General features: G+C 37.0%; 6 protein-coding genes across 8 annotated transcripts; 1 reads left to right on the forward strand and 5 right to left on the reverse strand.

The window, feature by feature from the left end:
• Nucleotides 1-84: 84 nt before the first annotated feature.
• LOC18993061 (plant cysteine oxidase 3) lies at nt 85-1,925 on the reverse strand. Of its 2 annotated transcripts, none has more exons than XM_006416536.2 (5): nt 1,640-1,925; nt 1,006-1,157; nt 754-922; nt 446-646; nt 85-344 (listed from the first exon to the last, which is right to left on the reverse strand). In XM_006416536.2, exons 1-5 carry the CDS (start codon nt 1,833-1,835, stop codon nt 217-219), a joined length of 846 nt encoding a protein of 281 aa, XP_006416599.1. In that variant the 5' UTR covers nt 1,836-1,925; the 3' UTR covers nt 85-216. The 2 variants fall into 2 exon arrangements, with proteins under 2 accessions (XP_006416599.1, XP_024008710.1); XM_024152942.1 differs by having other exon boundaries at nt 446-649.
• Nucleotides 1,926-2,119: 194 nt separating this feature from the next.
• Nucleotides 2,120-3,549, reverse strand: LOC18993062 (shewanella-like protein phosphatase 2). The gene has a single exon (XM_006416537.2). The coding sequence runs from the start codon at nt 3,524-3,526 to the stop codon at nt 2,342-2,344; it is 1,185 nt and encodes a 394-aa protein (XP_006416600.1). The 5' UTR covers nt 3,527-3,549; the 3' UTR covers nt 2,120-2,341.
• Nucleotides 3,550-4,371: 822 nt separating this feature from the next.
• Nucleotides 4,372-4,939, reverse strand: LOC112084031 (ubiquitin-conjugating enzyme E2 8-like). The gene is made up of 2 exons (XM_024152290.1): nt 4,849-4,939; nt 4,372-4,757 (listed from the first exon to the last, which is right to left on the reverse strand). The coding sequence occupies exons 1-2, from the start codon at nt 4,937-4,939 to the stop codon at nt 4,372-4,374; spliced, it is 477 nt and encodes a 158-aa protein (XP_024008058.1).
• A 6,742-nt stretch (nt 4,940-11,681) lies between these two features.
• On the forward strand, nt 11,682-16,081 carry LOC18993063. Its single transcript, XM_006416538.2, has 14 exons — nt 11,682-12,017; nt 12,699-12,789; nt 12,922-13,006; nt 13,300-13,384; nt 13,525-13,594; nt 13,942-14,011; nt 14,132-14,177; nt 14,268-14,517; nt 14,595-14,800; nt 14,884-14,958; nt 15,046-15,115; nt 15,263-15,343; nt 15,479-15,558; nt 15,746-16,081. The coding sequence occupies exons 1-14, from the start codon at nt 11,902-11,904 to the stop codon at nt 15,822-15,824; spliced, it is 1,404 nt and encodes a 467-aa protein (XP_006416601.1). The 5' UTR covers nt 11,682-11,901; the 3' UTR covers nt 15,825-16,081.
• LOC18993064 (lipase member M) lies at nt 16,079-19,632 on the reverse strand. 2 transcript variants are annotated; one of them, XM_006416539.2, is made up of 9 exons: nt 19,327-19,632; nt 18,781-18,954; nt 18,302-18,707; nt 17,922-18,208; nt 17,745-17,813; nt 17,615-17,671; nt 17,486-17,538; nt 17,330-17,405; nt 16,079-17,247 (listed from the first exon to the last, which is right to left on the reverse strand). In XM_006416539.2, exons 1-9 carry the CDS (start codon nt 19,365-19,367, stop codon nt 16,302-16,304), a joined length of 2,109 nt encoding a protein of 702 aa, XP_006416602.1. In that variant the 5' UTR covers nt 19,368-19,632; the 3' UTR covers nt 16,079-16,301. The 2 variants fall into 2 exon arrangements, with proteins under 2 accessions (XP_006416602.1, XP_024007793.1); XM_024152025.1 differs by having other exon boundaries at nt 18,781-18,959.
• A 255-nt stretch (nt 19,633-19,887) lies between these two features.
• LOC18993065 (actin-related protein 4) lies at nt 19,888-24,115 on the reverse strand. The gene is made up of 20 exons (XM_006416540.2): nt 23,958-24,115; nt 23,752-23,843; nt 23,396-23,566; nt 23,246-23,319; nt 23,090-23,170; nt 22,937-22,997; nt 22,791-22,840; nt 22,577-22,631; nt 22,277-22,354; nt 22,143-22,196; nt 21,900-21,953; nt 21,764-21,824; nt 21,577-21,628; nt 21,140-21,206; nt 20,928-20,990; nt 20,779-20,841; nt 20,591-20,653; nt 20,437-20,501; nt 20,210-20,278; nt 19,888-20,107 (listed from the first exon to the last, which is right to left on the reverse strand). Exons 1-20 carry the CDS (start codon nt 23,968-23,970, stop codon nt 20,062-20,064), a joined length of 1,332 nt encoding a protein of 443 aa, XP_006416603.1. The 5' UTR covers nt 23,971-24,115; the 3' UTR covers nt 19,888-20,061.
• Between the last annotated feature and the right edge of the window lie 139 nt (nt 24,116-24,254).

The raw sequence follows: 24,254 nt of genomic DNA on the forward strand, positions 1-24,254 counted from the left end.
AAACAAACTTTTCTTTTTGTCCCACTTGAAAATTCTCCCGTAAAAGAATTGATTTTTACGACCATTAATTTTAAGCGGAAATGGACCGATCAAAGAGTGCTTCTATAATAATCTGAAATCGTATTGACATCTTCTCCACAAGCTTATCTTGGAATGATACAATACAATTATACAAGAGTTACTTAGCTACAAAAACCAACAGCAGAAATGAAAAATCTAGACCCGAAGAGTTGGACCGGTATATGAACCGGGACGCATGTGAAGATCATCGGGTGTGTCGATCTGCACAAGCCAAGCGTATTCGTCTTCTTTTCCTTCTACAACCTTCATTCCTTCCTCCAATGCTATTATCACCAACGGTAAAAGAAAACAGAGTAACATAATGTTCTTCTAGAGGAGGAAGAGAGTGGTGAAACAAAAATAAAGAAAGAGAGAGTTTGCATACCGAAAGTGGAGAGAGGATAGTCCATGTAATAACTGCAACTCCTGCCAACGCTTTCTTTGTAAGGAGGTGTGAGAATGTCGAGAACCGCACATGGAGTCAGCGCAGTGAAACAATGGAGATTCCCTCCAGTCTTTGGGTACAACACTGGTATCTCAGACTCAGGCGTTATGACTTTGTCGCTCACCAATTTCGCCAATCTTGCTGCTACATGTTGTTGCAAGAGGTCTTTCTTAGTTATCATATCACACAAGTGAGCCTTTAAGAGACCAAAGACAGGGATGAGTAAGAAGAATAAAAAAAACGATAACCTGGAAGAAAACCGGGCGCGGCTTTGTCTTGTGTGATAATACATGGAGGTTCGACCCAATCGTAAGCTTTCACATGAAGTGATCCATAGAGGATTTTGCTAAACACAGTCATCTCTGGATGGTCATGCAATGGAATCACTGATGATGTTGGGAAGCAGAAAATGCACATCTGAAGAAGAACAAACAAAGGCTTGTTTTTTAGATTCTTGACTGATCACCAAGAAGGCTTTAGTATCAACCTCAAAGACTTACTGTAAAAGTATCACATTCATGAATGTCTAAGAATGTTATCGGTTGTGCCCATCGTCCTACTCTGTTAACACGGCTAACCCCAGAAACTCCATAGCCTCGATCATCGTCTTGAGCTTCCTCTTCGAGCCCAACATCTGCAGGACTAACCGTATCTGAACACATAATGAACAAAAACGAGATCATACCTCTGCTTATAAACTCAATATTCCCCAAATTTCGTAGCTTCAACTCTCACCACAATGAACTCTAAAATCACTGATCCTACTAAACCCTTTAGGTACAATAGATTGATCTATCTCTTCTTTAAACCTTAAGTTTCATTGATGAGTGAAGACTGAAGAGCTTTGCATGCATAGAGACCCCACAAAATAAGCTACATACATACTCTCCTCAGCGAACTCCGACGATTTCAAACTGTGAGTATGCAATTTCCCAGATTTGGTGGGATTCGAAAATCAAATGAGCCATTCATGAGAATTTCCTACATTTATTGAAATCCAACAAAACAACCCAAAACCCTTTAACTCAATCCTTGTAAATCGCTTCAGATTAGATCATGACCAGCTATAATTGCAAACCCTATCGCAGATCAAACGGAGACAAAAGGGAGGAAAAGAGAATAGAAACAAAATACCCAAGAGAGAGCATAGTTTTTGGACAGCCATGGAAGCAGGAGAAGGAGCTTTCCCAGTGAAAGTCTCCTTGCAAAGGTCGTAAAGCTCTTGCACTTTGGGAGAATTCTCCATATTCCTCGACGCCATGTGAAGGTCTTTCTTGTTAACCAGATTCAACAAAACCTTTTCACCTGCCTTGAACAATCTCGACAACATTTTTCCCTTTTTTTTGTTTCTCCTTGAAAGTTTTGTGCGTCGGTAATTGTTCGAATGTTCTTATCCGAGACTGTTTAACATATGAGTTTAGGAGGGTCTTTAATCTCAAACCATTATTAGAACTTTTTTATATACGTATATAACTCGGTAACGTTGACCAAACAAATGGATTGGGTCACAAAATAAATTTATTTAGTTTTAATATTTTGTCGGTTTTTTTCTTTCAAGTAAATCTCACTTTTTTAGTAAACCAGACATACATCAAAAACAAAAATTAGAAACCCTTAACAAATGTATTGAATCAGATATAATGTTTGAACAAATGATTCACTATATTGCTACAAACATTGTCTAACTTTCTGATAATTTAAAACCACAATTGATGCTCCAAGAAGAGCACAAGAATCTGGCTGATATTCATACAAAGAATCCGCCAATGCTAGACATACCAAAAGGCATCAATCATCTAAACAGAGAATATCAACTAGTGTTCACTAAAAAGGTATTTAAGCTTTGACTTCAACTTGCTTAGGAACATGCTCAGCTGGTACCAGCAACCCGAGACCCGTTTTACTGTCAGGAGCTAAAAGAGAAATCGGATTCTCCTTATACAATGGATTCGACGTCACTATCCGCACACCAGAGTCCTTGCGGATTTCCAAAACCTCAGGCAATCCATCGGTACATCCCTTGGACATGCCCACATCAATCCTAATGGCTTTATTATCGCAAACACCGTTGATACCAGCATCTTGGATCGTGTGTCCCATGATCATCCTCTTAACACCAGGAATGGTGGAAAGAGCATGCTCAAGAGCTGAACAGTCGCATTTGTGAGCCATCTCATCCGAGAATTTCCTCAACCAAACAACAGAGTTCCCTCCTCTACAATACACAGGCGCATATCTTCCTCCTCTTAACCCGTTAATCCAACATGTAACCTCCTCGTTTATCCTCTCCAGTCCATACTCTATGTGCTCAGCTAAAAGACCTCCATGAACAAACAAAGAATCTCCAACAACAGCGACTGTCTGATTCTTAGACAAGAACCTCTTTGCAATCGGACCTTCAGGTCTCAGTGCAGCAATCCTAGCTCTCATTCCTTCGAAACAGTCCGGTCTAGCTCGAGGGAAGCTCATTGGAATCCCTTCGTAAGGGTCCTTGGGTTTATCTAGACCTAGGCATAAGCTCTTCATCTTGTTCCCTAAACAATACCAATCTGCCCAAATTTGGAATTCCTCTAAACCCTTTTCAGTGACATACCTAAAGTCACCTTCTACATTCATGATCTCGTGGTTCCCGTTCATAGTCAGAATCTTACCTCCCGATTTTTCGGCCTCTCGCTTCAGTTTCTCGAGGAAATAGAGTATCTTTAGCTCCTCTCCGCCTCGATCTAGGACGTCGCCCACCTGAACAACCATCGTTGATCCGCCCGTCCATTTATCCGACGAATCGATTAATCCGGCGATCCTGAATGCTTCCTTGGACTTGTCGAGATCGCCGTGGAGATCGCCGATGGCGACGAGGCGCTCGGGTTTGTCGAACCTGGTTTGCGGAATCTCATTCTGTGGAGTAGGGTCCTGTGGTAAGAAGATTCCGCAGACGGAGTAATCAACGAAGGTGTCGACGAAGGAAGAGATGAGATTTGGAATGTTTTTGCAGAGTCCGCTTGGATTTTCTCTGCTTGACATTTCCTGGATGACGAGACGAGCGACCTAAGTGGCGGCCAAGAACGATGCGTTTTCCCTTTTATTTGTTGTTGTTACTGTACAAGGCCATTTTTACATTTCTTCATTTTTCACACATATTAAAAAAATTATTAAAAGTACAACTTTGTTCCTTATTAATACATTAAATAATTTGGTTTTATCTAGTAAATACATTAAATTAATAAAATTAAAACTGAAATATTATTTAAAATTTTGCATTGAAAATATAAAACGACATTCTTTGTGAAACAAAAATAAAACTTTAAAACAACACTCTTTGTAAAACGGAAAAAGTATAAATTAACATAACTTATCTCATAAAAAAATAGTATAACTAGTTTTGCAAACGTAAAAGCATGTGCAGTAGTGAACCCCCTTATGGGGTTCATCAGATTAAATAAATAATTTTTTTTTTCGTTTTTGTGATGAATTCTGGTTAAGTTTGAGGTTCCAGTAGTGAACCCGTTAATGGGATTCATCCAGAATTTTATATTAATTTTTTTAATTTTGTAATTAAAATAAAAATCACTTATTAAAAAAAGAATACAATTTTTAAACTATAGAAAAATACAATTTATTAAGAAAAAAATACAAACACACAATTTTTAAAATATAGAAATACTTAAACATTTGTTACACAAATTTTCGATTTTCGATTCAATTTTAGTGATGAGAGGTGTGTATGACTCACTTTAAAATACAGTTACTTATCATGAACGGCTTAAGCATAATTCACAAAATATATTAAATTGTTTTCAAGGGTTTAAGCTAACACAAAGTAGTGAATAACAAAAGAACATAAAAGATAAAGATAGATGAACTAAACCCTAAGCCCTAGCGTGCTCCAACGTCCATTCCCGAGCTCTTCCATCAAACCCCGACTTGTCTTCCTTGTACATCTTCGCTTTCTCTTCATCGTAGTACTCCCCCTCACCCAATTCTGGGTTGCTCAGCATCTCATGAATTTTTGTGAGAATCTTATGGATGGTGTTTATGGGCGAGAAGTAGTCGGTACTGAGCATCCGTAGGAAGATATCTCCACGATCTCCTACGTTGGGGTGGAAGACCTTTGTTCTGAAGAAGACCTTGGGTGGCTTGAACGGGTATTGGGGAGGAAAGTGCATGTCAATTAGGAAGACTCCGTTCTCGTAAGGCGATCCTGCTGGTCCAAAAAGCTGAGCCTTCCAATAACTGATATCTCCATCAACCGAGCCTAATCAAATGTGTCAAAGAAAAAAAATTAGTAGATTACAAAGTCTAAACTCGGAAACAACATATTTAAGCATAATACTACAACAAAATACATGTACTGTATAGCGGGCTCTTAACCCGCTCAATTTCCTTTTTCTGAATCATGAGGGATTTCTCCCATAACAGGACTGAATTGCGTTGCATCTTCTGCCCATAACAGAAGGGGATCGACACTAACTTCAATTCGTTTTCGTGTTTCAATAAGGTGAAATGACTCGAATCGACACTAATAATCCAACCTAAACCACCGATTACAGACTTCAAATTTTTCGCCATGAAATCCAAAACCCTAATTTCCTTTTATCGAATGAAATCGGGCAAAAGAAAGAGAAGAAATGCTTACCTCGGCAATAATCACGGAAGCCCGACACTCAGTTGTTCACTACACCGGCAAAAGTCGACGGTTTCGACGGATTTGACGGAGGCAAAGAGAATCGCCGTAGGAGAGGAAGAGAGAAAGTAAAAAAAACTCGCGAAGGAGAAATGAATTTTTGGGCAAAAAAATTTTCCCTTCCCCAAAAATGACACGAAAATTCCTCCTCTCACGCTTCGTCATGTGTCTGGGATGCGGGTTCATCAACCTCTTCCGGGTCTTTTTTCTTTTTTTTTAAGTCCATTTTGCCTATGAACTCGAACCAAATCCGTCCAACGGACCACTACTGGACCAGGTCTAAGTTTAATATAGGCTACTGACAGAAATTCTGAAGATTGATATAAATTTAATAATCTAATCTTTTCTTTAATACTCTTAAGAAATTAAAGTGTCCATACAAAATAAATAGCTGATTAAGTTTCGCCAAATTAGATTCAGGTAACTCAAGATTAACACAATCAGAAGCGGTCAGATTTCTTCATGTTCTACAGCAAATTTGAGTGTGATGATGATCGTAATGTCTGGTTTGAAGGTGATAATATAGAGCTAAATAACATTTATTTGGCTATGTACTTTGGCATCTTTGTTATCGCTAAGGTTGGGTTTTAATTTTCCCAAAGTTATTTGGGCTTTTTCTTTAATGGTTTTTCTTTTCCAGTTTTTTGTATGGTTTTCAACTTACTTCTTATGTACTTACTTGAGTATGTATGTTTCGTCAACTGATTCCATTTATTTTGGGAATGAGCAAACTCTCTGATCAAATGAAAAAAAAATTAATGACCTACAATAGAATCCAACTAAAACAAATACAATATGTTATTGGTTTAAAATCGAAACCAAACCAAAACACACATGTTACCTTCGAAAATTAATATTGCTTACAAAAAAAATTAGTTCACCCGCATCTTATATATTGGAACGATCTTGGAACCTTCGAAGGCCAAAGAAATGGGTGAGGCCAAACTTGCTTCTTTTTTTTGTCATTACTTGGTTAATTATTGTGCAAGCCTTTAATTACAAATTTCAAAATGTACGAGCTGTTCAATGCATCTTGACTATATAGTATACATCTTAACTATATAGAATATAGTATACATCTTGGTTAAATGTTGCATTAAGAATTTCAACATTTACCTATTTTTAAGCTCTCTAACAAACAAAAACATTTACCTATTTAAAACCAAAAAAAATTCATATATACAATATTCAGTAGATAATTTCACGTAGAAAATAAAGAAATATAGAAAACAAGATTCACTTTACACAAAAGAAAACAAGATTCACTGTGAGTGTCCGTTGAAAGTGTGTCAGTTTGACAAAAAGAAGAAGTTGTGTCAGTATTATTGCAACCATTTTAATATATTTGTTTTAGCATCGTCAACGCTCTCTAGGTTACTTGTTAATCTCTCCAATTGTGAAGGTTGTTGTATTAATTTATTCTCAGTTTTTAGACTATTGGTCATGATTTTTTACATGTTTTAAACCATTTTCTTTACATCTGACTTGTGAGATTCAGTGAAAATTTATTTACCCCACACATGTAGAGAAAGATGGCTACAAATCTAACTAATCGGATAAATAAATGCAATTGTTTTGTTTCGGAAGTCACAATCAACTGACTATTTGTTATGAGTATTTGCCTATATTTGGATATAAGTCACGACTTGCCCAGGAATAAAATGAAATAAATAAAAGGAGCGTGAGAGATCGTGTTAATGCGGGGCCTATCATCATTTATACAATTTATTGGGGCTATTTGTTTTTCATGGTTCGATGATTTTGCCCACCCTACTAAAATGATATTTTGTCCCAAATTCTTATTAGAGAAGCTCATAAACGAACGATCTGAATTATTTTTGTTCTTCATCTAATAGTGATCTGATTTATTTCTTCATAATATGGATGACACAGTTTATCATTAATTATTTCAGCGATATTTAATTTACGTTTCAGAAAAAGTTATTTTAATTTTAATGAATTTAATTTTAGTTGTTTTTTAATTAGAATATGGAAACTTGTCTTTGACCCAAAAAAAAAAGGAAAACTCTATCAACCAGATATGTTAGCCTCGATTAAGATCATCTCCATTGGAAGATGACTCAAAGGTTTATAAGTGGGTCCTGTGATTTTTCTTAGGTTAAAAAATATTTAAAAAAGTCCAGATGCGATGATACGGTATCATCCCAGTCATATTTTAGAACCTGTATGATGAGAGTATCATCGGCGACGTGGCAGCTTCTCATTCGTCGCAGAATAATTTCTCTCTCTTCTCTTGACAAGTTTTCTCGATCATTTTGTTTCTCTTCATCAATTTTTTTTTCGTAACGTAACTCTTCTTCTTCTTCAATTTTTGGTTGCCTCTGTTTCTCTTCTTTAATTTTCTAAACCCAAATATTGAGCACATAATCTTTTCATTTCTTCACCGCCTCTGTTTCTACACATCTCTTCCTCCATCGCTTCTTCCCACTACAGAGGCCACACACCGCCTTGTCCGACGACGTTGACTCCAAAATCGTAGTTAGACCACCAGTGATTCTCATCTTTGGTCTCCGAAATTGAATCGATTGTTTCCTTCATCCCTACGATTTTACAGCTTACCTTCCTCCGAGCTTTTCTGATCGTCGGATCTAAACCAGAGATAAAGTGGAGTTTCAGAAACAGAGACATCACAGTATCATGGTTGGAGAGACAAAATTAAATGGGTTCTTCACTATTCTAAAATTCAAAAAAATATTTATTAAATTAATGCTAAAAACTCATCTTTGAGTATCAGAGATGGAGATGCCCTAACAATTATAGTTTTGACCTAACAACTCCAAATAATTAATTACCACAGATCACCAGAAAATATTATTAAATCCTATCTCTTACACTTCCCCTACATGTGGTCGTAGAATCTCATTACATCAGAATCCATTAAATACGTTAATGCTTACCTAATTTGACATTAAGCTCTTGTTTCCCTTCTCTTCCTAGCAGATTTTCAAGAGGAAAAATCTATATTTAGGAAACAAAACAATTAATTCTAGGGAGGATTACTACATTAACCTTAGAAAGTATCTATATTATTTGTTTGGCGCACTTTTATTTTTTTTACAAAACTAACCTAGCATACCCAAAACACTCTTTTTGCCTTTGTTAAAAAAAACCTAATTACGAAAATGCCATTACTTTTTTAATGCCACGTAGGCAGATTATAGCGCTGAAAATTTGATAAGTCTACTAGGCTTTGACGGTAGACTTATCAAATTTTGGTCAACGCAAAAATTTTGTCGGTAGAGTTATTAGGTCGATGGTAGATTTATTTGAGAGTTGGTAGAGTTTACAAATGTTGGTAGACTTATCTTGGTAGAGTTTTAACGATGAGAGGTAGATTTATTATGTTTCGGTAGATTTGTTGTTATGAATGGTAGACTTGTCAAAGGTGTTGGTAGACTTGTTAAAGAAAGCGTTGACTTTCTCGCATAGTTGACTTTCTCGGTAGATTTATTGACAATGAAGTAGATTTATTTTCTGAGTTGGTAGACTTATGTCCTTTGGTAGTAGATTTATGTGTCAATACGTGATGGTAGATATATCTGTTTTATGGTAGAATTATATCTTGTTGGTAGATTTTTCGCTTTTGTGGTAGAGATGTTTGTTTTGTGGTAGATTTAAATTCAAGTAAAATTCATTCCATTGAGTGGTAGATTATTTGTTACATGAGGTAGACTTACAGAATGTTGGTAGATTTATTTGTTTTGTGGTAGATATGTTTGTTTTGTGGTAGATTTAAATTCAAGTAAAATTTATTCCGGTGAGTGGTAGATTATTTGTTACATGAGGTAGACTTACAGAATATTGGTAGATATGTTTGTTTGTTTGGTAGAGTTTATGTAATCTGGTAGAGTTATCGTACGTATGGTAGACTTCTTATAATAATCATGTGGTAGATTAATTAAGTTTGGTATTTACAAAGATAACCTCGATCTGGTAGACATATGAGGTGCTTATGGTAGACTTGTATATATGGTAGAGTTATTTTTCATGCTTGAGGTAGACTTAGTTGTTAATGTTTGGCAGACATTTGACTTTATGGATTGAAATTACTTTTTTGTCCTAAAAGTATTGTCCTATCTACGAAAAAACTAGAGGTGTGGTAGACTTGTTTTGAAGTGTCGTATGTTAAACAAGTTTCGTACATATGGTAGACTTGTTCCATGGTTATATTTGAGTTGGTTTTGTTACCATTAACGTTTTCTTTGCATGAGTTTGCTAAGATTATATCGATTAACTGTGATTCGATCACAGATGATTATTGGTATTTACGATATAGATGCCATAATCAATGGTCAACAATTTCTAACATGAATATTTTTTCTATGATATATATTTTCTCTAAGATAACTTTGCTTTTCATATTAACTTTGAACATATATGTCATATCTGTAATAACCATCTCTTAACTTATGATTTTTTTATTTTTATTTTTATTTTTGAATATTTGTTACATTTAACTCTATTTACATAAACTCTTACAACATCACAATGTCAAATGATTTTAGTCATGTGTTTTGATTAAAATTTTATTCAGTTATGATATACATCATAGTGAAAGTAAAGAAATAAATTAAATTGAATAATAATATTACTAGCAAATATGGTAAAAATGTGAAAATGTCTGGGTCAATGTTTTACGACAAATATAATTTGAAAACAACAATATTATCATTTAAAATCTAATTATCATTTTTACAAATTCAAAATACAGATATACCATCAATTTAATAATAAATCTACCATTATTTCAAAACAAATCTACCAAATGCAAATCTACAATTCATAGTAAAACATGTCGGATCGATGCTGGATATCCCATCAAAGATTTGTTCACCATGGCAAAGCCCATAATCTGTCAGAAAAAAATAAACAAATACTGTCATTCGTATATAAAATTCAAATACGACTGATAAATCTACCATAAATAACTAATAAATCTACCAAACCACATCGTTTTACAAATAAGTCTATCATTAGATGACTAATAAATCTACCAAATGACATCGTTTTTACTCTAAAATAATTTTACCATCAAATAACTAATAAATCTACCAAACCATATTTCATTTTCTAAATATCTACCATCAAATAACTAATAATCTACCAAACTACATATCGTTTTTCAAAAAAATCTACCATCACATATTATGAACTTTACAACAAAAAAATACAATAAATCTACCAAACTACTTATTGTTTTCTAAATATATCTACCAAACTTACCTGAAACAAAAAAAAATTAGGGTTGCGGGTTTTACAGAAAAAAACTTACGCCGCCGTCAACCTCCGGGACACCACCATTTCTTCGAAACAACATCTGTCCAGTGCGGTTGTGCGCGATGCGGCGAGAACGCCGCTTAAGAGTTGTGCCAATATCTCCGAGATCTCTAACACCAACAGTAAAACTCCTCCTCCGCCAAACAGAAAGTAGAAGACGAAGGGAAAGAGGAAGACGAAGAAGAAAGAAGAAAAAATAAGAAAAATGAGGATATATGAGAAAAAAAACAAACCTGAACAAGTTTCTGAACGGCGATTGAGGCAAGATCTGTGTAGATCTGTGAAATAAAAGGAAAGCTGTAAAGAGAAAGCTGCGAAAAAAGGGAGGCTGCCAAGTTATGAAGAAGAGCAGCTCCATGGGAGAAAAAACAACGACACAGAAGAAAGAGAGAGAAGAAGATGAATTAGAGTTTTTTTTTTTTAGTTTTTGGTTTTGTTTTTTTTTTTGCTGTTTTCGTTTTAAAAAAATGTTTTTTTTGTCAAAAAAAATTTCGATTTTTTAAAAAGTTTTTTTCGAAATTAAAGTTTTTTCGAAAAAAAAAATTTATAAAAAAAAATTATAATGACATTTTCATAATAATATTCAACATCTGGATAAAATGGACTTAAACCAACTTTATAAGGTTAGTCTAATAAGCCCTTCAATATGTTAAATTAGGTTTGTCATTTCATTAACTTTAAAAGTTAGTCTGAGGAATTTTCACTTAATTCTAACCAAATAAACATGAATCAATTATGGATTCTATATTTCAGCAGAAAACTTATAGAAAAACATGCATCCATCTTAAAATCTTACGATTGCTTTTTTTTTACGAGATAGATCTTCTAAGTAGTTATCTATTTTTCATAAGAGTTTTAGACAAAAAATCGACACCAATAGTATTAAGAAGTCCTGAAGTTGTTAGACGTTCTTCATTAGAAAACATTGCATGGGATACCGTTAACAAACACAAACGGCGCTATGTTTTTCCGACCAGTCCTACACACTTAACTTAATTACGATCTGATGAAAGATATTTAATAATTTGGTTAATGAAAATGACGTTAAGCGCGTTTGCGTTTCAATAATGGCGTGCAAGCAAAGCTAAAAATATATCTAGAGAGATAGAGAGAAAGTAAAAGGAATCCGAAGGGCAATAATGATTTTGTTTGTTTTTGTTGCCAAAATAAAATAAATAATACAGAAAAATAAAATAAAGAAAAAACGACGCGGAACAGAGAGAGAGAGAAGAAAAGGAAGGAGAAGAAGCAGAGGGGTCCATCCATTAAAACATTGCAGCATTTCTCGAATGGCGTTTTCTCCAATTACTCGACTTTAGATAGAGAAAGTGAAATTATAGAGAGATTTGAGAGTTTCATCGAGATGGATTCAAAGTCAGAAATTCTTCAATAGAGAGAGATAGAAAGAGAGATAGGGATGAGTTGTAGGAGAGTGCTGAAGTCGATACAAGCCTTGGCGGCTCATAGTTTACTCTTCTGTTTCACGCTCTTGTTGGCGCTTAAGCTTGATCACACCGTCTCTTGCTCATGGTGGTTAGTCTCTACCTCTCTCGAACTCATCTTCTTCTCCACGACGCTCCTGAGTCTCAATTCTCTGAAATTGGGTGCATGAATCAATTTCTTTTTGGTTTCTGATTGGTTCGATTTCAATTTTCATTTTGTACGCGATTCAAATTTTGCGGATTTGGATTGTAGACCCTTTTTTTGTTTTTGCCCCGTTGAATTTCGAAACGAGAGATATCGTCTCTCTCTCGAATAGAAATGGCAGGTTTTTCTCTACGGAAAGTCTCAGTTTTGTTTTGTTTATTTATTTTTTTTGTTCACAGTCGTAGTTTCTTTGAGATGATTGAAATAATCCATTTCCTTTCCTCTAAAACAATCTAGGATTCTCTTGTCTCTATTCGCCGTTAATAGTAAACAAAACAAAAAAGAGAAGCAATCACTTCAATAGTTTCTACTGAATAAAGTTGTTGCGGTTTTTGGGAACTGATGGTATGTATGCATTTTGTATCAAAGACAGTACATTTCGATCATTTTAGAGGTATGCGTCTACTAATGATTCAGTTTTATCTCAAGAAACCAAAAGGGTTTCCATTGAGGATTGCAACAGTTTTGATGCTGTCGATGAAGGGGTTCTGTCTAGGGATTCAGCTTTTTTCTCTATTTCCTTATTTTGTTACAAACTTGATAAACTGTTTTTTGGGGTTTATGTAGGATGGTATTTTTCCCGCTGTGGGCTTTTCATGCTGTTGTTGCAAGAGGAAGGTTCTCCCTTCCTGCTCCTGTTGCTCCGCGTAACCGTCATGTATGTCTTTCTCCACTTCTTACCTCTTTTAGCAAAAATATTACTCAAAGTCGTTTCTTCTGATGTTTTTTATTTCCAGTAAAATTGTACTGATAACACTACTGTCTGTTTATGATCCCGTTTTGTGTACAGTGGGCTCCATGCCACGCTGTTGTCGCGACACCGCTTCTTGTAGCATTCGAATTGCTCCTCTGTATATACCTTGAGAGTTCTTATGGTAAATAACCTCTTACTTCAGATGTCACACGTCCCGGGTTTGTTTCTGTGCTAGTTTTTCAAGCCTCCAGTGATATCTAGTTTCTTGGCATGGGAACATATTGATATATGTAGATACTTAAACAAAAGTTGATGGCTCTGAATCTCAAAGTTTCATCTTGCTCCCGTTTGATTTCGGAGAATATGTATGGTTAAGTTGGAGGATACCACAAAAGTAGTTTGATTCTGTATGAAGGATTGTGTTTGGTTTCGACCATTTCATCGGACTGTGACCTCTTTTATCTCATATGGCAGTTAGCTGGCCACCTGCTGTGAGCTTGAAGATTGCATCCTTACCGTTATTGGCGTTTGAAGTAACAATACTGATAGACAATTTGAGGTATTGAAACATTAAATGACTATATACTTTACTTATATAACTTCTCAAACAAAGACATTCCTTTTATGTGTTTTTTGAATACATACCAAACTGAATCATATAAATTGAAAGTTCCTAAATACTGCAATCTTTATCTTCAGAATGTGTCGAGCATTGATGCCAGGAGACGACGACAGCTTTAATGATGAAGCAATATGGGAGGCACTTCCTGTAAGTCCACGTGTGTTACGTAAATTATTTTAGCCTTGTTCATGGAGATTGGTTCAGCTGCTTTAGGCTTGTTGCTCTTTGATTTTGCACTTTGTTTTAGTATTTAGGTAAGATTATCTGCTACACATGAATGACAAACCCTCTCTAATTTTCCAATAACACAAATTTAGGACGGAGATTCTCAATTTCATGAACTGAGAAAGGAGAACCTTTAGATCAATTTCTGTAATCTTCCAGCTTCCACAAACACGGCCTTGTGGTTTCTTTGTAATAATTTGTTGATGGGCAGGGGAAGCTGGTCAGTACTCAAAATAAACATTTGGTTGCTTTTTCCTTGTTGCTTGCAGCATTTCTGGGTTGCTATTTCCATGGTGTTCACGTTGGCTGCTACATTCTTTACCCTTCTAAAGCTTTCTGGTAATATTTTGTATTACTTGATCTCTGTCTACTGAAATCCTATCTTCCACAGAATAGTTATTGATGAAGTTACTCTGCTCTATTCCTTCTTATCGGTCCCTCCTTGTTTTAAATGCACAGGCGATGTAGCTGCTCTCAGCTGGTGGGACTTATTTATAAATATTGGGTATAGTTCTTTTAAATAAATACTCGTCATTTTTGCGGTTGGTGGAAGTGATCATGTAATGTAATATATGTGAAAATGTTTTGCCTGCAGAATTGCCGAGTGCTTTGCTTTTCTTGTTTGTACAAAATGGTCCAACCCAGTGATCCATAGAAGCTCACGCGTCCGAGAAACGGGGTCATCGTCTACCACTATCAGATATCTTGACTGGAACAGTGGCCTCGTAGTTGCTTCAGAAGAGGATAGACACCAAGATAGATTGTGTGGCCTACAAGATATTGGTGGTCACATGTTGAAAATTCCCGTCATTGTATTTCAAGTTGTCCTTTGCATGCATCTAGAGGTAAACAACACATGTCTCTCTATCTTACCATATTGTCTTTGGACATTACTAAAAAAGCTGATGGTTTGGACTTTCAGGGGACTCCTGAAAGAGCTAAGGATATATCTATTCCAGTCCTGTTTTCTCCGCTATTCCTATTGCAAGGCCTCGGTGTTCTCTTTGCTGCATCTAAACTTATAGAGAAGATCGTCGTCTTACTGCGCGGGGAAGCTGGTCCAGGATTGTATTTTAGATTTTCGTCAAGAGCCCATGATTGCTTGGGTTTCTTGCACCATGGTTCCAGGTGACAAACACGTTTGTCTGTTTTTACCAAAAGAGCTTGATTTACAAAATCTTACACTAACAAAATTCAGTTGACTTGCTCAGGCTATTAGGTTGGTGGTCGATTGATGAAGGAAGCCGGGAGGAACAAGCTCGACTGTACATTGATCGAGAATCTGGGTTAGTTAGTATAATCCAACTTTCTATATGTTCTAACAAAATTTTTTATTGGAGTTGCTGAAGATTCATTATAATATGCTTGTGCAGTTACAATACCTTCAGTGGTCATCCGCCTGAGATAGTCAAGAAAATGCCAAAGGAAGATCTTGCTGAAGAGGTGACTTTACTTCTCGTTCTTGCATTTTGCTTTTCCAACTCAATGCTGATATTAACTTTAGGTTCTCTTTGTTGTCGAGTCTGGTGTCTTCTAGTTCCAGTATTGCTTAAGTGTTATTTGCATTCGAATTAATTTGGTGTGCTCTAGGTGTGGAGACTTCAAGCAGCTCTTGGTGAACAAACCGAAATCACAAAATTCAGCCAGCAGGAATATGAAAGACTGCAAAACGTAAAATTTCTCCTTCCTCCACGCGCCTGTATATGCATTATTGGCCATGATGGTTTTAACGTTTTCAGTATCCTCTATCGGTTTTGTTTTTTTTTTCTTTGGCTTAATCCTGTTTCAAATGTGTATCTACTCCAGGAGAAAGTGCTGTGTAGGGTTTGCTTTGAAAAAGAAATCAGTTTGGTACTGCTTCCATGTAGACACCGTGTTCTCTGCAGGTATGATACTTAGTCCACATTGAACTAGGCATTTATCACTCGTTTCGTCTGGAGTCACCATATAAAGAAACTAGGAAACTAGGAATCTATGAGGTCATATGGATATAATTGGATCTCATGCAGTCAATAGCTGACTCAATGTCATGATGTTCATATATTGTTTCTGTGCCATTTTTTGTTGTTGCAGAATGTGTTCAGAAAAGTGTAAAAAGTGTCCAATATGTCGTATAGCCATTGAAGAACGACTACCTGTATACGACGTTTGACTGTGTCTAACTTTGGCCCATGATCGAGAGTAGGATTTAAGGTTGATGATGCTCCAAACAATCATTCCTTTTTTGCCAAACTGTGTTCTCAAACTTTTGAGGTGTTTTTGCTGAATCTTTTTATTTGTCTGAATCAGCAGTAAGTATAAAATATAGGCCGTATACGTGTGCTTTTGTAGGAACCTCATACATACAATCTCTTACATACTTAAGATGTAACATACAAAGTTTGTATAATATCTGTCTCCCTTTTTGTATTTATCTCTACTTTTTTTTTTCTGTGGATAATTCAGTCTACTAAGTTCTGCTTCCATAAGTCCGTCCACGACTTGATTTACTTCTCACAGAAAGTGACACTGACATTTATAGAATACAGAAGAACATACCTGTAATATACACTTTTCTAAGCCAATCTCATGAACAAAAAACAATACAAACAAGACACCAGAAACTCCGTAAAAGCCTATTTTCCATAGTTCATAGTTGAGGTTTGGATGTTTCCATTTTCTTCTTCAGCTTCATCCCTTTCTTATGAACCTGCTGAGTCTGTGTCGGCTCCACTAGCAGCAACCGCGACATCACATAAGCCAGAAGCTCTTCGCGGTGAGAGAAGGTAAAATCCAAATGAGCATACTCAAACTCTCTGTAAGAAACATCAACCCCTGAATCTCTCATCACCCTGTAATGTTTCCTAACCATTGAAGATCTAATCACTTTATCTTTCTTTCCGGCTACTAAATCCACAGGGACATCGATCAGCCCGTAAAACTCTCCAAGATCAAGCGGCTCAGGAGACCCGTAAACCTCCATATTAGCTTGAATGCTACCATAATCAAACATTCTAAACTTACCGCAACGTTTTATCTGAGCAAGATGCAGAGCCACGCGGAAGGATGTAGCCGGCATATCGTTCATGTTATAGTGAGGCAAACCCATGACTCCAAGCCAGTTCGAGCTATCTCCACCAACTACATAGCTCATCAATGTTTGGACCAAGCCACCAACAGCAGGATAGTTATGGAAATCTCGAGCTAACTTGTTGAGAAGCATCCGGAAGAACCTAGTGGGGATGTAGAAAGCCGGAACAATCCGGCCTAGTACAGGACCCAAGAGAAGAAACGTGTGCTCTATTAACGTGAAACACAAGTTGGAGTCTTCATGAAACCCGGCAGGCGAAAGCAGGATCAGTCTTGAGAGTCTGTGCGGTTTCTCTTCGACTTTACGAGTGATTACATACATCAGAACCGCAGCCCCGCCTAGACTGTGAGAGAGAACGCATAGCTTATAAGGTTGCTCCTCGTTTACCGCCTCTTCGATATTAGGCTGGTAGAGTTTCAGTTCTGAAGTTTTGATGTCGTGAATCTTCTCTATCATTGCGGGGATATCCTCTGTTGCATGCTCATTAACGGAGTAACTCCAGAAACTGCATGTTTCAAGGATCCGTCAATAAAGAATTATACAAGAAATCAGATTCATAAAGAAGAAGTTTACTCTATACAACTCACTCTTTTGAGGAAATGTTTTTGTTCACATGATCTCTTGATACTAAACCGCGGAAATTCCCTAGGTAAACATCGTAGCCTGAGAAGAAAAAAACAGAGAAACATTTGGTATATTTATCACAAAGCGCCTTGAGAGATAGGGGTTTATTTGGCGCGGACCTTGATCATAAGCAGCAAAAGCCGGAGATCCAACAACCCCATTTGATACCCATCTGAAGATAAAGGAACAGATGAGATATAGAGGCAACATTTTTCGTGACAGATCATCGAAAAGAGACTGAAACTCACCCCATTGAAGAATCCAAAACACCATGCTGCAAGAAAACAGCTTTCCTTGCATCTCGTCTGGAAAAGCCATAAAAAGAAATTACTGATTACATCTTGAAGGAACTTACTAAAACCATAATAGACTTTATACCTCGGTATCCTTTCCAGAAGAAGACCATATCCATCAGATGTAACAACACGAATAGCTTCATATGGATACCTATCAAGATTAAGTGAGAAGTTCTTATTCAAATGGAAAATAGTTAAGAGTAACAGAAGAAGTGGAAAACAACGAAGTATGAAGCATCCTCTACGCATTTTCCCCTACCCAAGCTCTGTTATGACATCTTGACAAGTTCGAGTATCTGTATTGTATAAGCTCGTCGTGGTTCTTTCTTTGGGAGATGGATCGTTATCTCCTAGTGTGGCAGTCTGCGCGGTTTCATCATCCAAAACGTAATCGTAGTTTCTTTTGATACTGTGACTGTGACTAGAGTAAGACAACCATGATAGAAATATTCCAAAAGCCTCCGATGGAGAAAGAAGAAGATGCGCCGCCTTGTGAAAAAAATCAAATATTGCTTCTATAAAGATCTCGATACCAAGCTGAAGATCCTGCCAATAATAGAACATACAAGTGTCTGAGGAAAAAAATTCAAGAACGCAACAAAAAGTGGTAAAGTAGTAGTATGTTTCATCCACACAAACCTCAATGACACCACGTCTTCTATCAGTAGTTCGGTTAGGGACATCATGCTCTTTCCCTGGGCCAGCTTTGCTAAAATAAGGTCTAGAAGAATATCTGTACCTTCCAGGGCTCATAGGCGACACTCTTGAGTTTCGTCTACCAAATAGACCTAAGAGATATAACGGTACCCATAGAAGGATCCGGGCGGGTAGTAAAACCCACCAGACTATGGACGTGATCCATTCTGTCCAATGGCTTTCGTAGTTTGCAGGAAGACTGGCCCAAGAGCGGAGCGAGCTTTGAGACAACGGTGATGGAGGCGTCGACATGCCATCATCACTATCTTCTCCAGAGGAATAATCCAAGCTTGAAGTGTCAGAATCCACAGAGAGTTCGTGAATGAATTGGTTAAAAGAAGAGACTCCACTGCAAAAGAGAGAGTCGAATCAGCATTACATTACTGTTACTAGGGAAGCAAAAGAAGTCAAGAGATTTATACTTATGCATCCAACGTGGTAAACGAGGTCCACGTAATGTAGGCCTTAGTTCCCATCCATGAAGACCTTCAAGAACATTGGCCTTTCCAGGAAGAAGAGTCAAGAGAAGTGCAGAAACTCCATTTATGCATCTTGCAATGTTGTTCAAGGACTCGTAAGTCAAAGTTTTCACTGACCTGCACTAAAACCCAAAATTTATAGTTAGCTTAGCCTTTTTCATTACAACTACATAAGCCTCCTACAACGAACCAACACCAAAATCAAACGGACAAGTTCTTGATAAAGGAAACTTAAAAAAACGTCACTGTAGTTAATATATAGGATTGAGTGAACTTACTTTATATATAATAACCAAATCATTAACTATTAACCACATAAATCTCAAGAATAATGTAAAATCAGATAAACTACTGGGCTCAACAGTGGCATGATCCATTTCCAAAATCAAATCCACGCCACCATATTTTACATCCGAGAACTAAATTAAATCAGAGATCACAAGAACCATAAAACATGCAGTGAGGAATGGAACACAGAGAGGAACTCACTCTTTTGTGACAGCGAGAGCGTTGTCGACGATCCTCTGCATGATTTAGTTACCCAGAAGAAACCAAAAAAAAAACAACTCGAAGAAATAATAAATTTTCCAGAAAAAAAAAAAACGACTGCTGGAAAACAAAATGAAAATCGGGAGAGAAATAAAGATTTCCTCTTCTTGCTGCTGTGGCCCGAAAACAAACACAGAGAAAAAATAAAAGACGAAAATGTTGACCCACAAATTCAAAATACGCAATCAAACAAAAAAAACAAAATAGTGTATTGTGGATTGAATCGGATAAACAAATTAGGGCACGTCGGCGATTCCTGCCGTCCATATTCCACAAGAAGGTCGGTATTTTAGAAGAGAGACGTGACAGAGAGTGACACGTGGATGTACATTATTGGATGACTAAGAATGTGTCATCTATTGGATTATGCATGCGCATCTGAAGACATGACACGTAAGTCTGTAGTGGCGGAGAAGTTACGCCTTTTTGTCTTTTTATTTCTGACATTAATTAATAAACTCGTGACTTACGAATATCAATCACATTAAAAAAAGACGGGGATTTGCTATCGTCAAAGTCATTAGCAATTTGAGTAACACGATAAAGCAGGTTTAGATTTAGCTGAATCCAGATTAATTTAACTCCCAACAAAAGGTAATGCAAAATAGTCAGAACAACCATGAAATTAACACATTAGTTTTCAAGTTTTTGTCTTCTCAGAATCTGAAGCTGCTTTTAAGGGCACTTTCTCTGAATGTAAGAAGCGCCATGTTCCTCGTACCTATCATCCACATACCAAAGCTCATTTGTCAGCAGAGAAACTAAAAACAGTCTTCTTTGCTGATTAATGAATGGAAAATAAGCAAAACAGAGAAAGACTTACTCAGATTTGGAGAACCACATCTGTTGAAATGAACCTAGTGATGCCAATATACTCCCTCCTATCCATACACTGCGCACATATATATAACACCACATTCGCGGCTTTAAATTACTCAAATCACAATTACCAAAATCTCAAGAGATGAGATTCGCAGTAAGGATCAATCAGTGATTTGGGAACTCTTTCAGATAGATGTATAGGAAGAAGTGAGCTAGATGATATCCAACCTGAATCGTCTTTCTGTTGTGTTACCGCTTGCCAACACTTTAACTCGAGCCGAGTGAGGAGACTCCTGAAACGAAAGATAGAGGAGGATGAACGATTTTCTCACCATCTTCAAAAAACAAGGAAAGATTACAAGCGAGATAGGGGACACTGTACCTCTATCAAATCCTTTTCGAGACGCTCTTTCAGCTGTTGCATGGACGATGTGCCACCAGCAAGCTGGCATAACACGAGAAGAAAAAGTAATCAATATCATCCACGTCCAAGAAAACGAAAGGGGTTGTTGATACATAGTTTACCAATTTAACTAAGGATTTAAGAGTGGAAGTTGACTGTTATTTTACCAGTATGCTACTATACAACTCTCTCCTGATATCTACATCACATTTGTTGATGCTCTCCATGACCTGTACAAGTTGATAAAAAAGGAGAGTTGGAGTTGGACAAAGTAAAGAGATGAAAGCTCTACAGTTACTAAAGACTATGCATATACCATCTGTGGCAACCCACGAACAGAAGGAATCATGTCTGCATACTTCTCCATTCCTGGAATTGTCTGGCAGATTCCAAATAAATACAGAGAGTCACTTATATAATCTTTGACAAACAATTTGAGGCGAGACGAAGCTCAAAACAGCTCAAGAGAAGAAACATAATGTCTTCAGAAGACACAATCCATAGCTTAAATGCTGCCGTGTATTGTACCTGAACTATGGACGGGTTGAACATCACATCAGGAACTTTAAACCTATCAGCACCAATCTCGAGTGTCCTGCAGTAGACATGCTTAATGAGATATCGCGACTAAGAAAAGCAATGGGTTCAGGTTCCTATCTACAACGCAGTAACAATTTTTATTTATCTATCATAATTCTCAATTATCACATTAGATTCAGATTCCATGCAGGTTTCTAAAAGCAATGTCTGGCTCTTCTAAACTTTTATTCCAATGGCTTTCACGACATAGATCTAACTAAGGACTTAATTTCAAATTTTACAAGGTTCGAAATAGTGGTAAATTTTCTCTAGAAACCGACCACAAACCTTATCCATGGAAAGAAAAAGCAATTATAGCATGTACATTTAAGGCACCAAAAAAAAAAAAAAAAAAAACCGAAATAGACATATAAACTGGAGCTTACTGGCCATCAGGAAGCTCGTACGACGAAGTTGGGATGTTTGAATATGATTTGTCTGCAGATAAAGCATCACATCAGGAAAACTAAGGCTACATGGTTATAAAAAGCCTAACATTAATCCTCAAACCACTATAAATTTCGAAGAAAAACAATTTATCAAACCAGTGAAAGATAGAAGAACATAAGATACCGTCATAGGGAGTGTCAGGAACCCGACAAATAGAATCCTTGATATCACCCACTATCATCCTCTGGTGAGAAAAAAGATCACCAAAGTTATAAACCTACAGAACTTTTCAAACGAGGTGTTATTATCAGTTACACACCTGGCAGAAGAGCTTGTAGCTTTCCGTGGTGTCAGGAAGACCTACATCTTCAACCTGCAAGGTTTCGAAGGGAGGAAATAAGAGACTATTACACGATAACAAAAAAACTCTTAAAGTAATTTGCTAGCTTCAAGCTATTCTAATTGAATTGAGACAAATTCTACATTTGCTCTGTCTCGCTTACTCTCTTAATAAATAAATTATACTAAAATAGTAGTTTCATCCAATGATTCACATATGCACCTGGAATTCCCCTGGTCGGACTTCCTTTCTCTTGAAAGAGTATCTAGGTCTTATCTGCCAAAAAAGAAATGACCAGCAAAACTCAGGTAATTGGCTCAAAAGACAGTGAACAGTATAAAAATAGTTTAACTTACTTTAATTCCTTTACTCTCCAAGCTTTTCAGTAAGCAGTCAGTGAGAAACTCCCCTCCAATTGGAGCTGATACAACCGCCTGCGAATAAAAGCATTGTCAACAATCGGAGAACAAGAAATCAGTATTCAAACTACATCAATTATGTAAAGTAAAATTAGTCAACATGGATGAGAATTTATATTAGCTACAGATGACACTTGAACCGAAAGATGGAAAGCTTTCTCTTGCAGCAGAAAACCTAAACCCAAAGAAACAGCATCACAAAGCTTGAATTCTTATCAAATCAAGTAGTACATATACCTTTTGAAGGACATAACCATCATGCACCGGTGCAATAGTTGTGGATCCTCCACCGCTGGAACACAATACAGTATAAAAAAAAGTGCCATCAGTGCCTTTCAGATTAATCACATCAAACAGAAACTTTCACAGCATATAGGGCAGAAGTGGAACGTTAGTTGCTTCCACATACTAGAGAAAAAGGTTAATAATTTTGAAAGTACAAAAGTCTTACCAGTCAACAACCAATGAAGTAGCACGCCCAGTAGCAAAAGACGTGAGAACCTAGCACCAAAAAACGTCAAAGTCATGTAGATAGTTAGACATCTGATTTCACAAGAGCGGGCAGGAGACCAATGACCCAAGGTAGAGGGAGGATACAGGATTCTTAGCCATAAACAATGCTGGAACTTTGTATTTTTCAAACATTAGCTCTGCCGCCCTGTCAAGCATATGATTTGAAGAAATCAGAAACACAACTAAAATATGAATCAATATAGAAAAAAGGGATATCTATAAGCAGATGAGTCGGACTTCTCTCTCTGCTGTTGAGTGTTTAAAGGAGGCTCAGCTAGCAGCATGGGGTGCTCCTTAGGATCAATCATCAGACAACTCCTTCAGACATAAATAATGTTTTAGAGATGACATCAGACAACTATTAAGAGAATAACTAATGCTTAATACGGTTACCTGAAAGCATGTTCCCATATATTGTCCACCAAATCCCAATCAGAAACAATGCCATCTTTGATGGGTGACAATATCTGGTGACAGAAAATGCAATATGTAGTCCACTGACCAATTAACAACTTTAACACTCATCAAAGAGGAAAAGCTAACCTCCATATGATCGCGGCGGTAACTCAAGGCTTGAGATCCTACATAGAGCTTGCGTTTTCCTTTTTCCTTTTCAGGCTCGTTGGTCTTTGAATCCTCGGAATTTGAATTTGTCTTTGTAGAAGAATCAACATCCACATCCATTGCCTCTATTCCATCTACTGCCCCAACAACCTTATGAACACATCAGAAAACAAACCCTGAGAGTAATTCATATGTCTGAACTCTGAAGATACGAAGGACTGAACGCAAATCTACACTAAAACCGTGAAGCTTATACAAGCTCCGGGGACATGGTAGAACCTAGACAACGAGAAGCACCAAAAGGAGTTTTCAAGAGTAGAAAGAAGTGAGCTTACGGAAGGGAAAACGGCTTTGGGAGCATCTTCGCCGGCGTAACCAGCCTTGCAAGTGTGCGAACCCAAGTCAACCACTATAGCTGACACTTCATCTGTGGAAACAAACCCACCACGGAGGAAAAATCAAACTTGAACGAGAATATCCCCAAGGAGACGAAAAGAGCATGAACGAGAAAAGCAATTCAAGGGTTCGTAAAGAAACCTACCTCCGCCGTACATGGCTGCCGGAGAGCTCGTCGGAGGGTTTAAACACGGGACGGGGTTGGGTTCTCTACAATCTCGGGGTTAACCGATACAGGTCGAATCGATTACTGAGCTCGATTTTTGTCTAGAGTAGAGAAAGGCTCGAATCCGCTCACTGAATAAATATTATAAAAAGTGAATTTTTTAAAAAGAAACCCAATTTCTGCGTCTCAAAATTGAGAATTTTCTCTTAGATGTAAAAAATTTAAAATTTAAGCACGCCATGCCTTCAAAGTTGAATAAGACAATGGATTAAATCT

The sequence above is a fragment of the Eutrema salsugineum genome, unplaced genomic scaffold (assembly GCF_000478725.1).
Source record: "Eutrema salsugineum unplaced genomic scaffold, Eutsalg1_0 scaffold_5, whole genome shotgun sequence".
In the NCBI taxonomy this organism is placed as follows: Eukaryota; Viridiplantae; Streptophyta; class Magnoliopsida; order Brassicales; family Brassicaceae; genus Eutrema; species Eutrema salsugineum.

Excerpts from the sequence above, each read along its gene's own strand:
- LOC18993061 (XM_024152942.1), bottom strand. The coding sequence starts at position 1,835 with ATGTTGTCGAGATTGTTCAAGGCAGGTGAAAAGGTTTTGTTGAATCTG. Across the intron at positions 923-1,005 it reads ATGAATGTGATACTTTTACA|ATGTGCATTTTCTGCTTCCC; the intron begins GTAAGTCTTTGA and ends GTTCTTCTTCAG. Across the intron at positions 345-445 it reads CTATCCTCTCTCCACTTTCG|CATTGGAGGAAGGAATGAAG; the intron begins GTATGCAAACTC and ends TGGTGATAATAG.
- LOC18993062 (XM_006416537.2), bottom strand. The coding sequence starts at position 3,526 with ATGTCAAGCAGAGAAAATCCAAGCGGACTCTGCAAAAACATTCCAAAT.
- LOC112084031 (XM_024152290.1), bottom strand. The coding sequence starts at position 4,939 with ATGCAACGCAATTCAGTCCTGTTATGGGAGAAATCCCTCATGATTCAG. Across the intron at positions 4,758-4,848 it reads GAGCCCGCTATACAGTACAT|GCTCGGTTGATGGAGATATC; the intron begins GTATTTTGTTGT and ends ACATTTGATTAG.
- LOC18993063 (XM_006416538.2), top strand. The coding sequence starts at position 11,902 with ATGAGTTGTAGGAGAGTGCTGAAGTCGATACAAGCCTTGGCGGCTCAT. Across the intron at positions 13,007-13,299 it reads ATACCTTGAGAGTTCTTATG|TTAGCTGGCCACCTGCTGTG; the intron begins GTAAATAACCTC and ends CTCATATGGCAG. Across the intron at positions 13,385-13,524 it reads ATACTGATAGACAATTTGAG|AATGTGTCGAGCATTGATGC; the intron begins GTATTGAAACAT and ends CTTTATCTTCAG.
- LOC18993064 (XM_006416539.2), bottom strand. The coding sequence starts at position 19,367 with ATGCAGAGGATCGTCGACAACGCTCTCGCTGTCACAAAAGA. Across the intron at positions 18,708-18,780 it reads TTACCACGTTGGATGCATAA|TGGAGTCTCTTCTTTTAACC; the intron begins GTATAAATCTCT and ends TCTCTTTTGCAG. Across the intron at positions 17,814-17,921 it reads GATGTCATAACAGAGCTTGG|GTATCCATATGAAGCTATTC; the intron begins GTAGGGGAAAAT and ends TAATCTTGATAG.
- LOC18993065 (XM_006416540.2), bottom strand. Across the intron at positions 22,998-23,089 it reads ACTCAACAGCAGAGAGAGAA|GGCGGCAGAGCTAATGTTTG; the intron begins GTCCGACTCATC and ends TATGCTTGACAG. Across the intron at positions 20,842-20,927 it reads TTCGTGGGTTGCCACAGATG|GTCATGGAGAGCATCAACAA; the intron begins GTATATGCATAG and ends CAACTTGTACAG.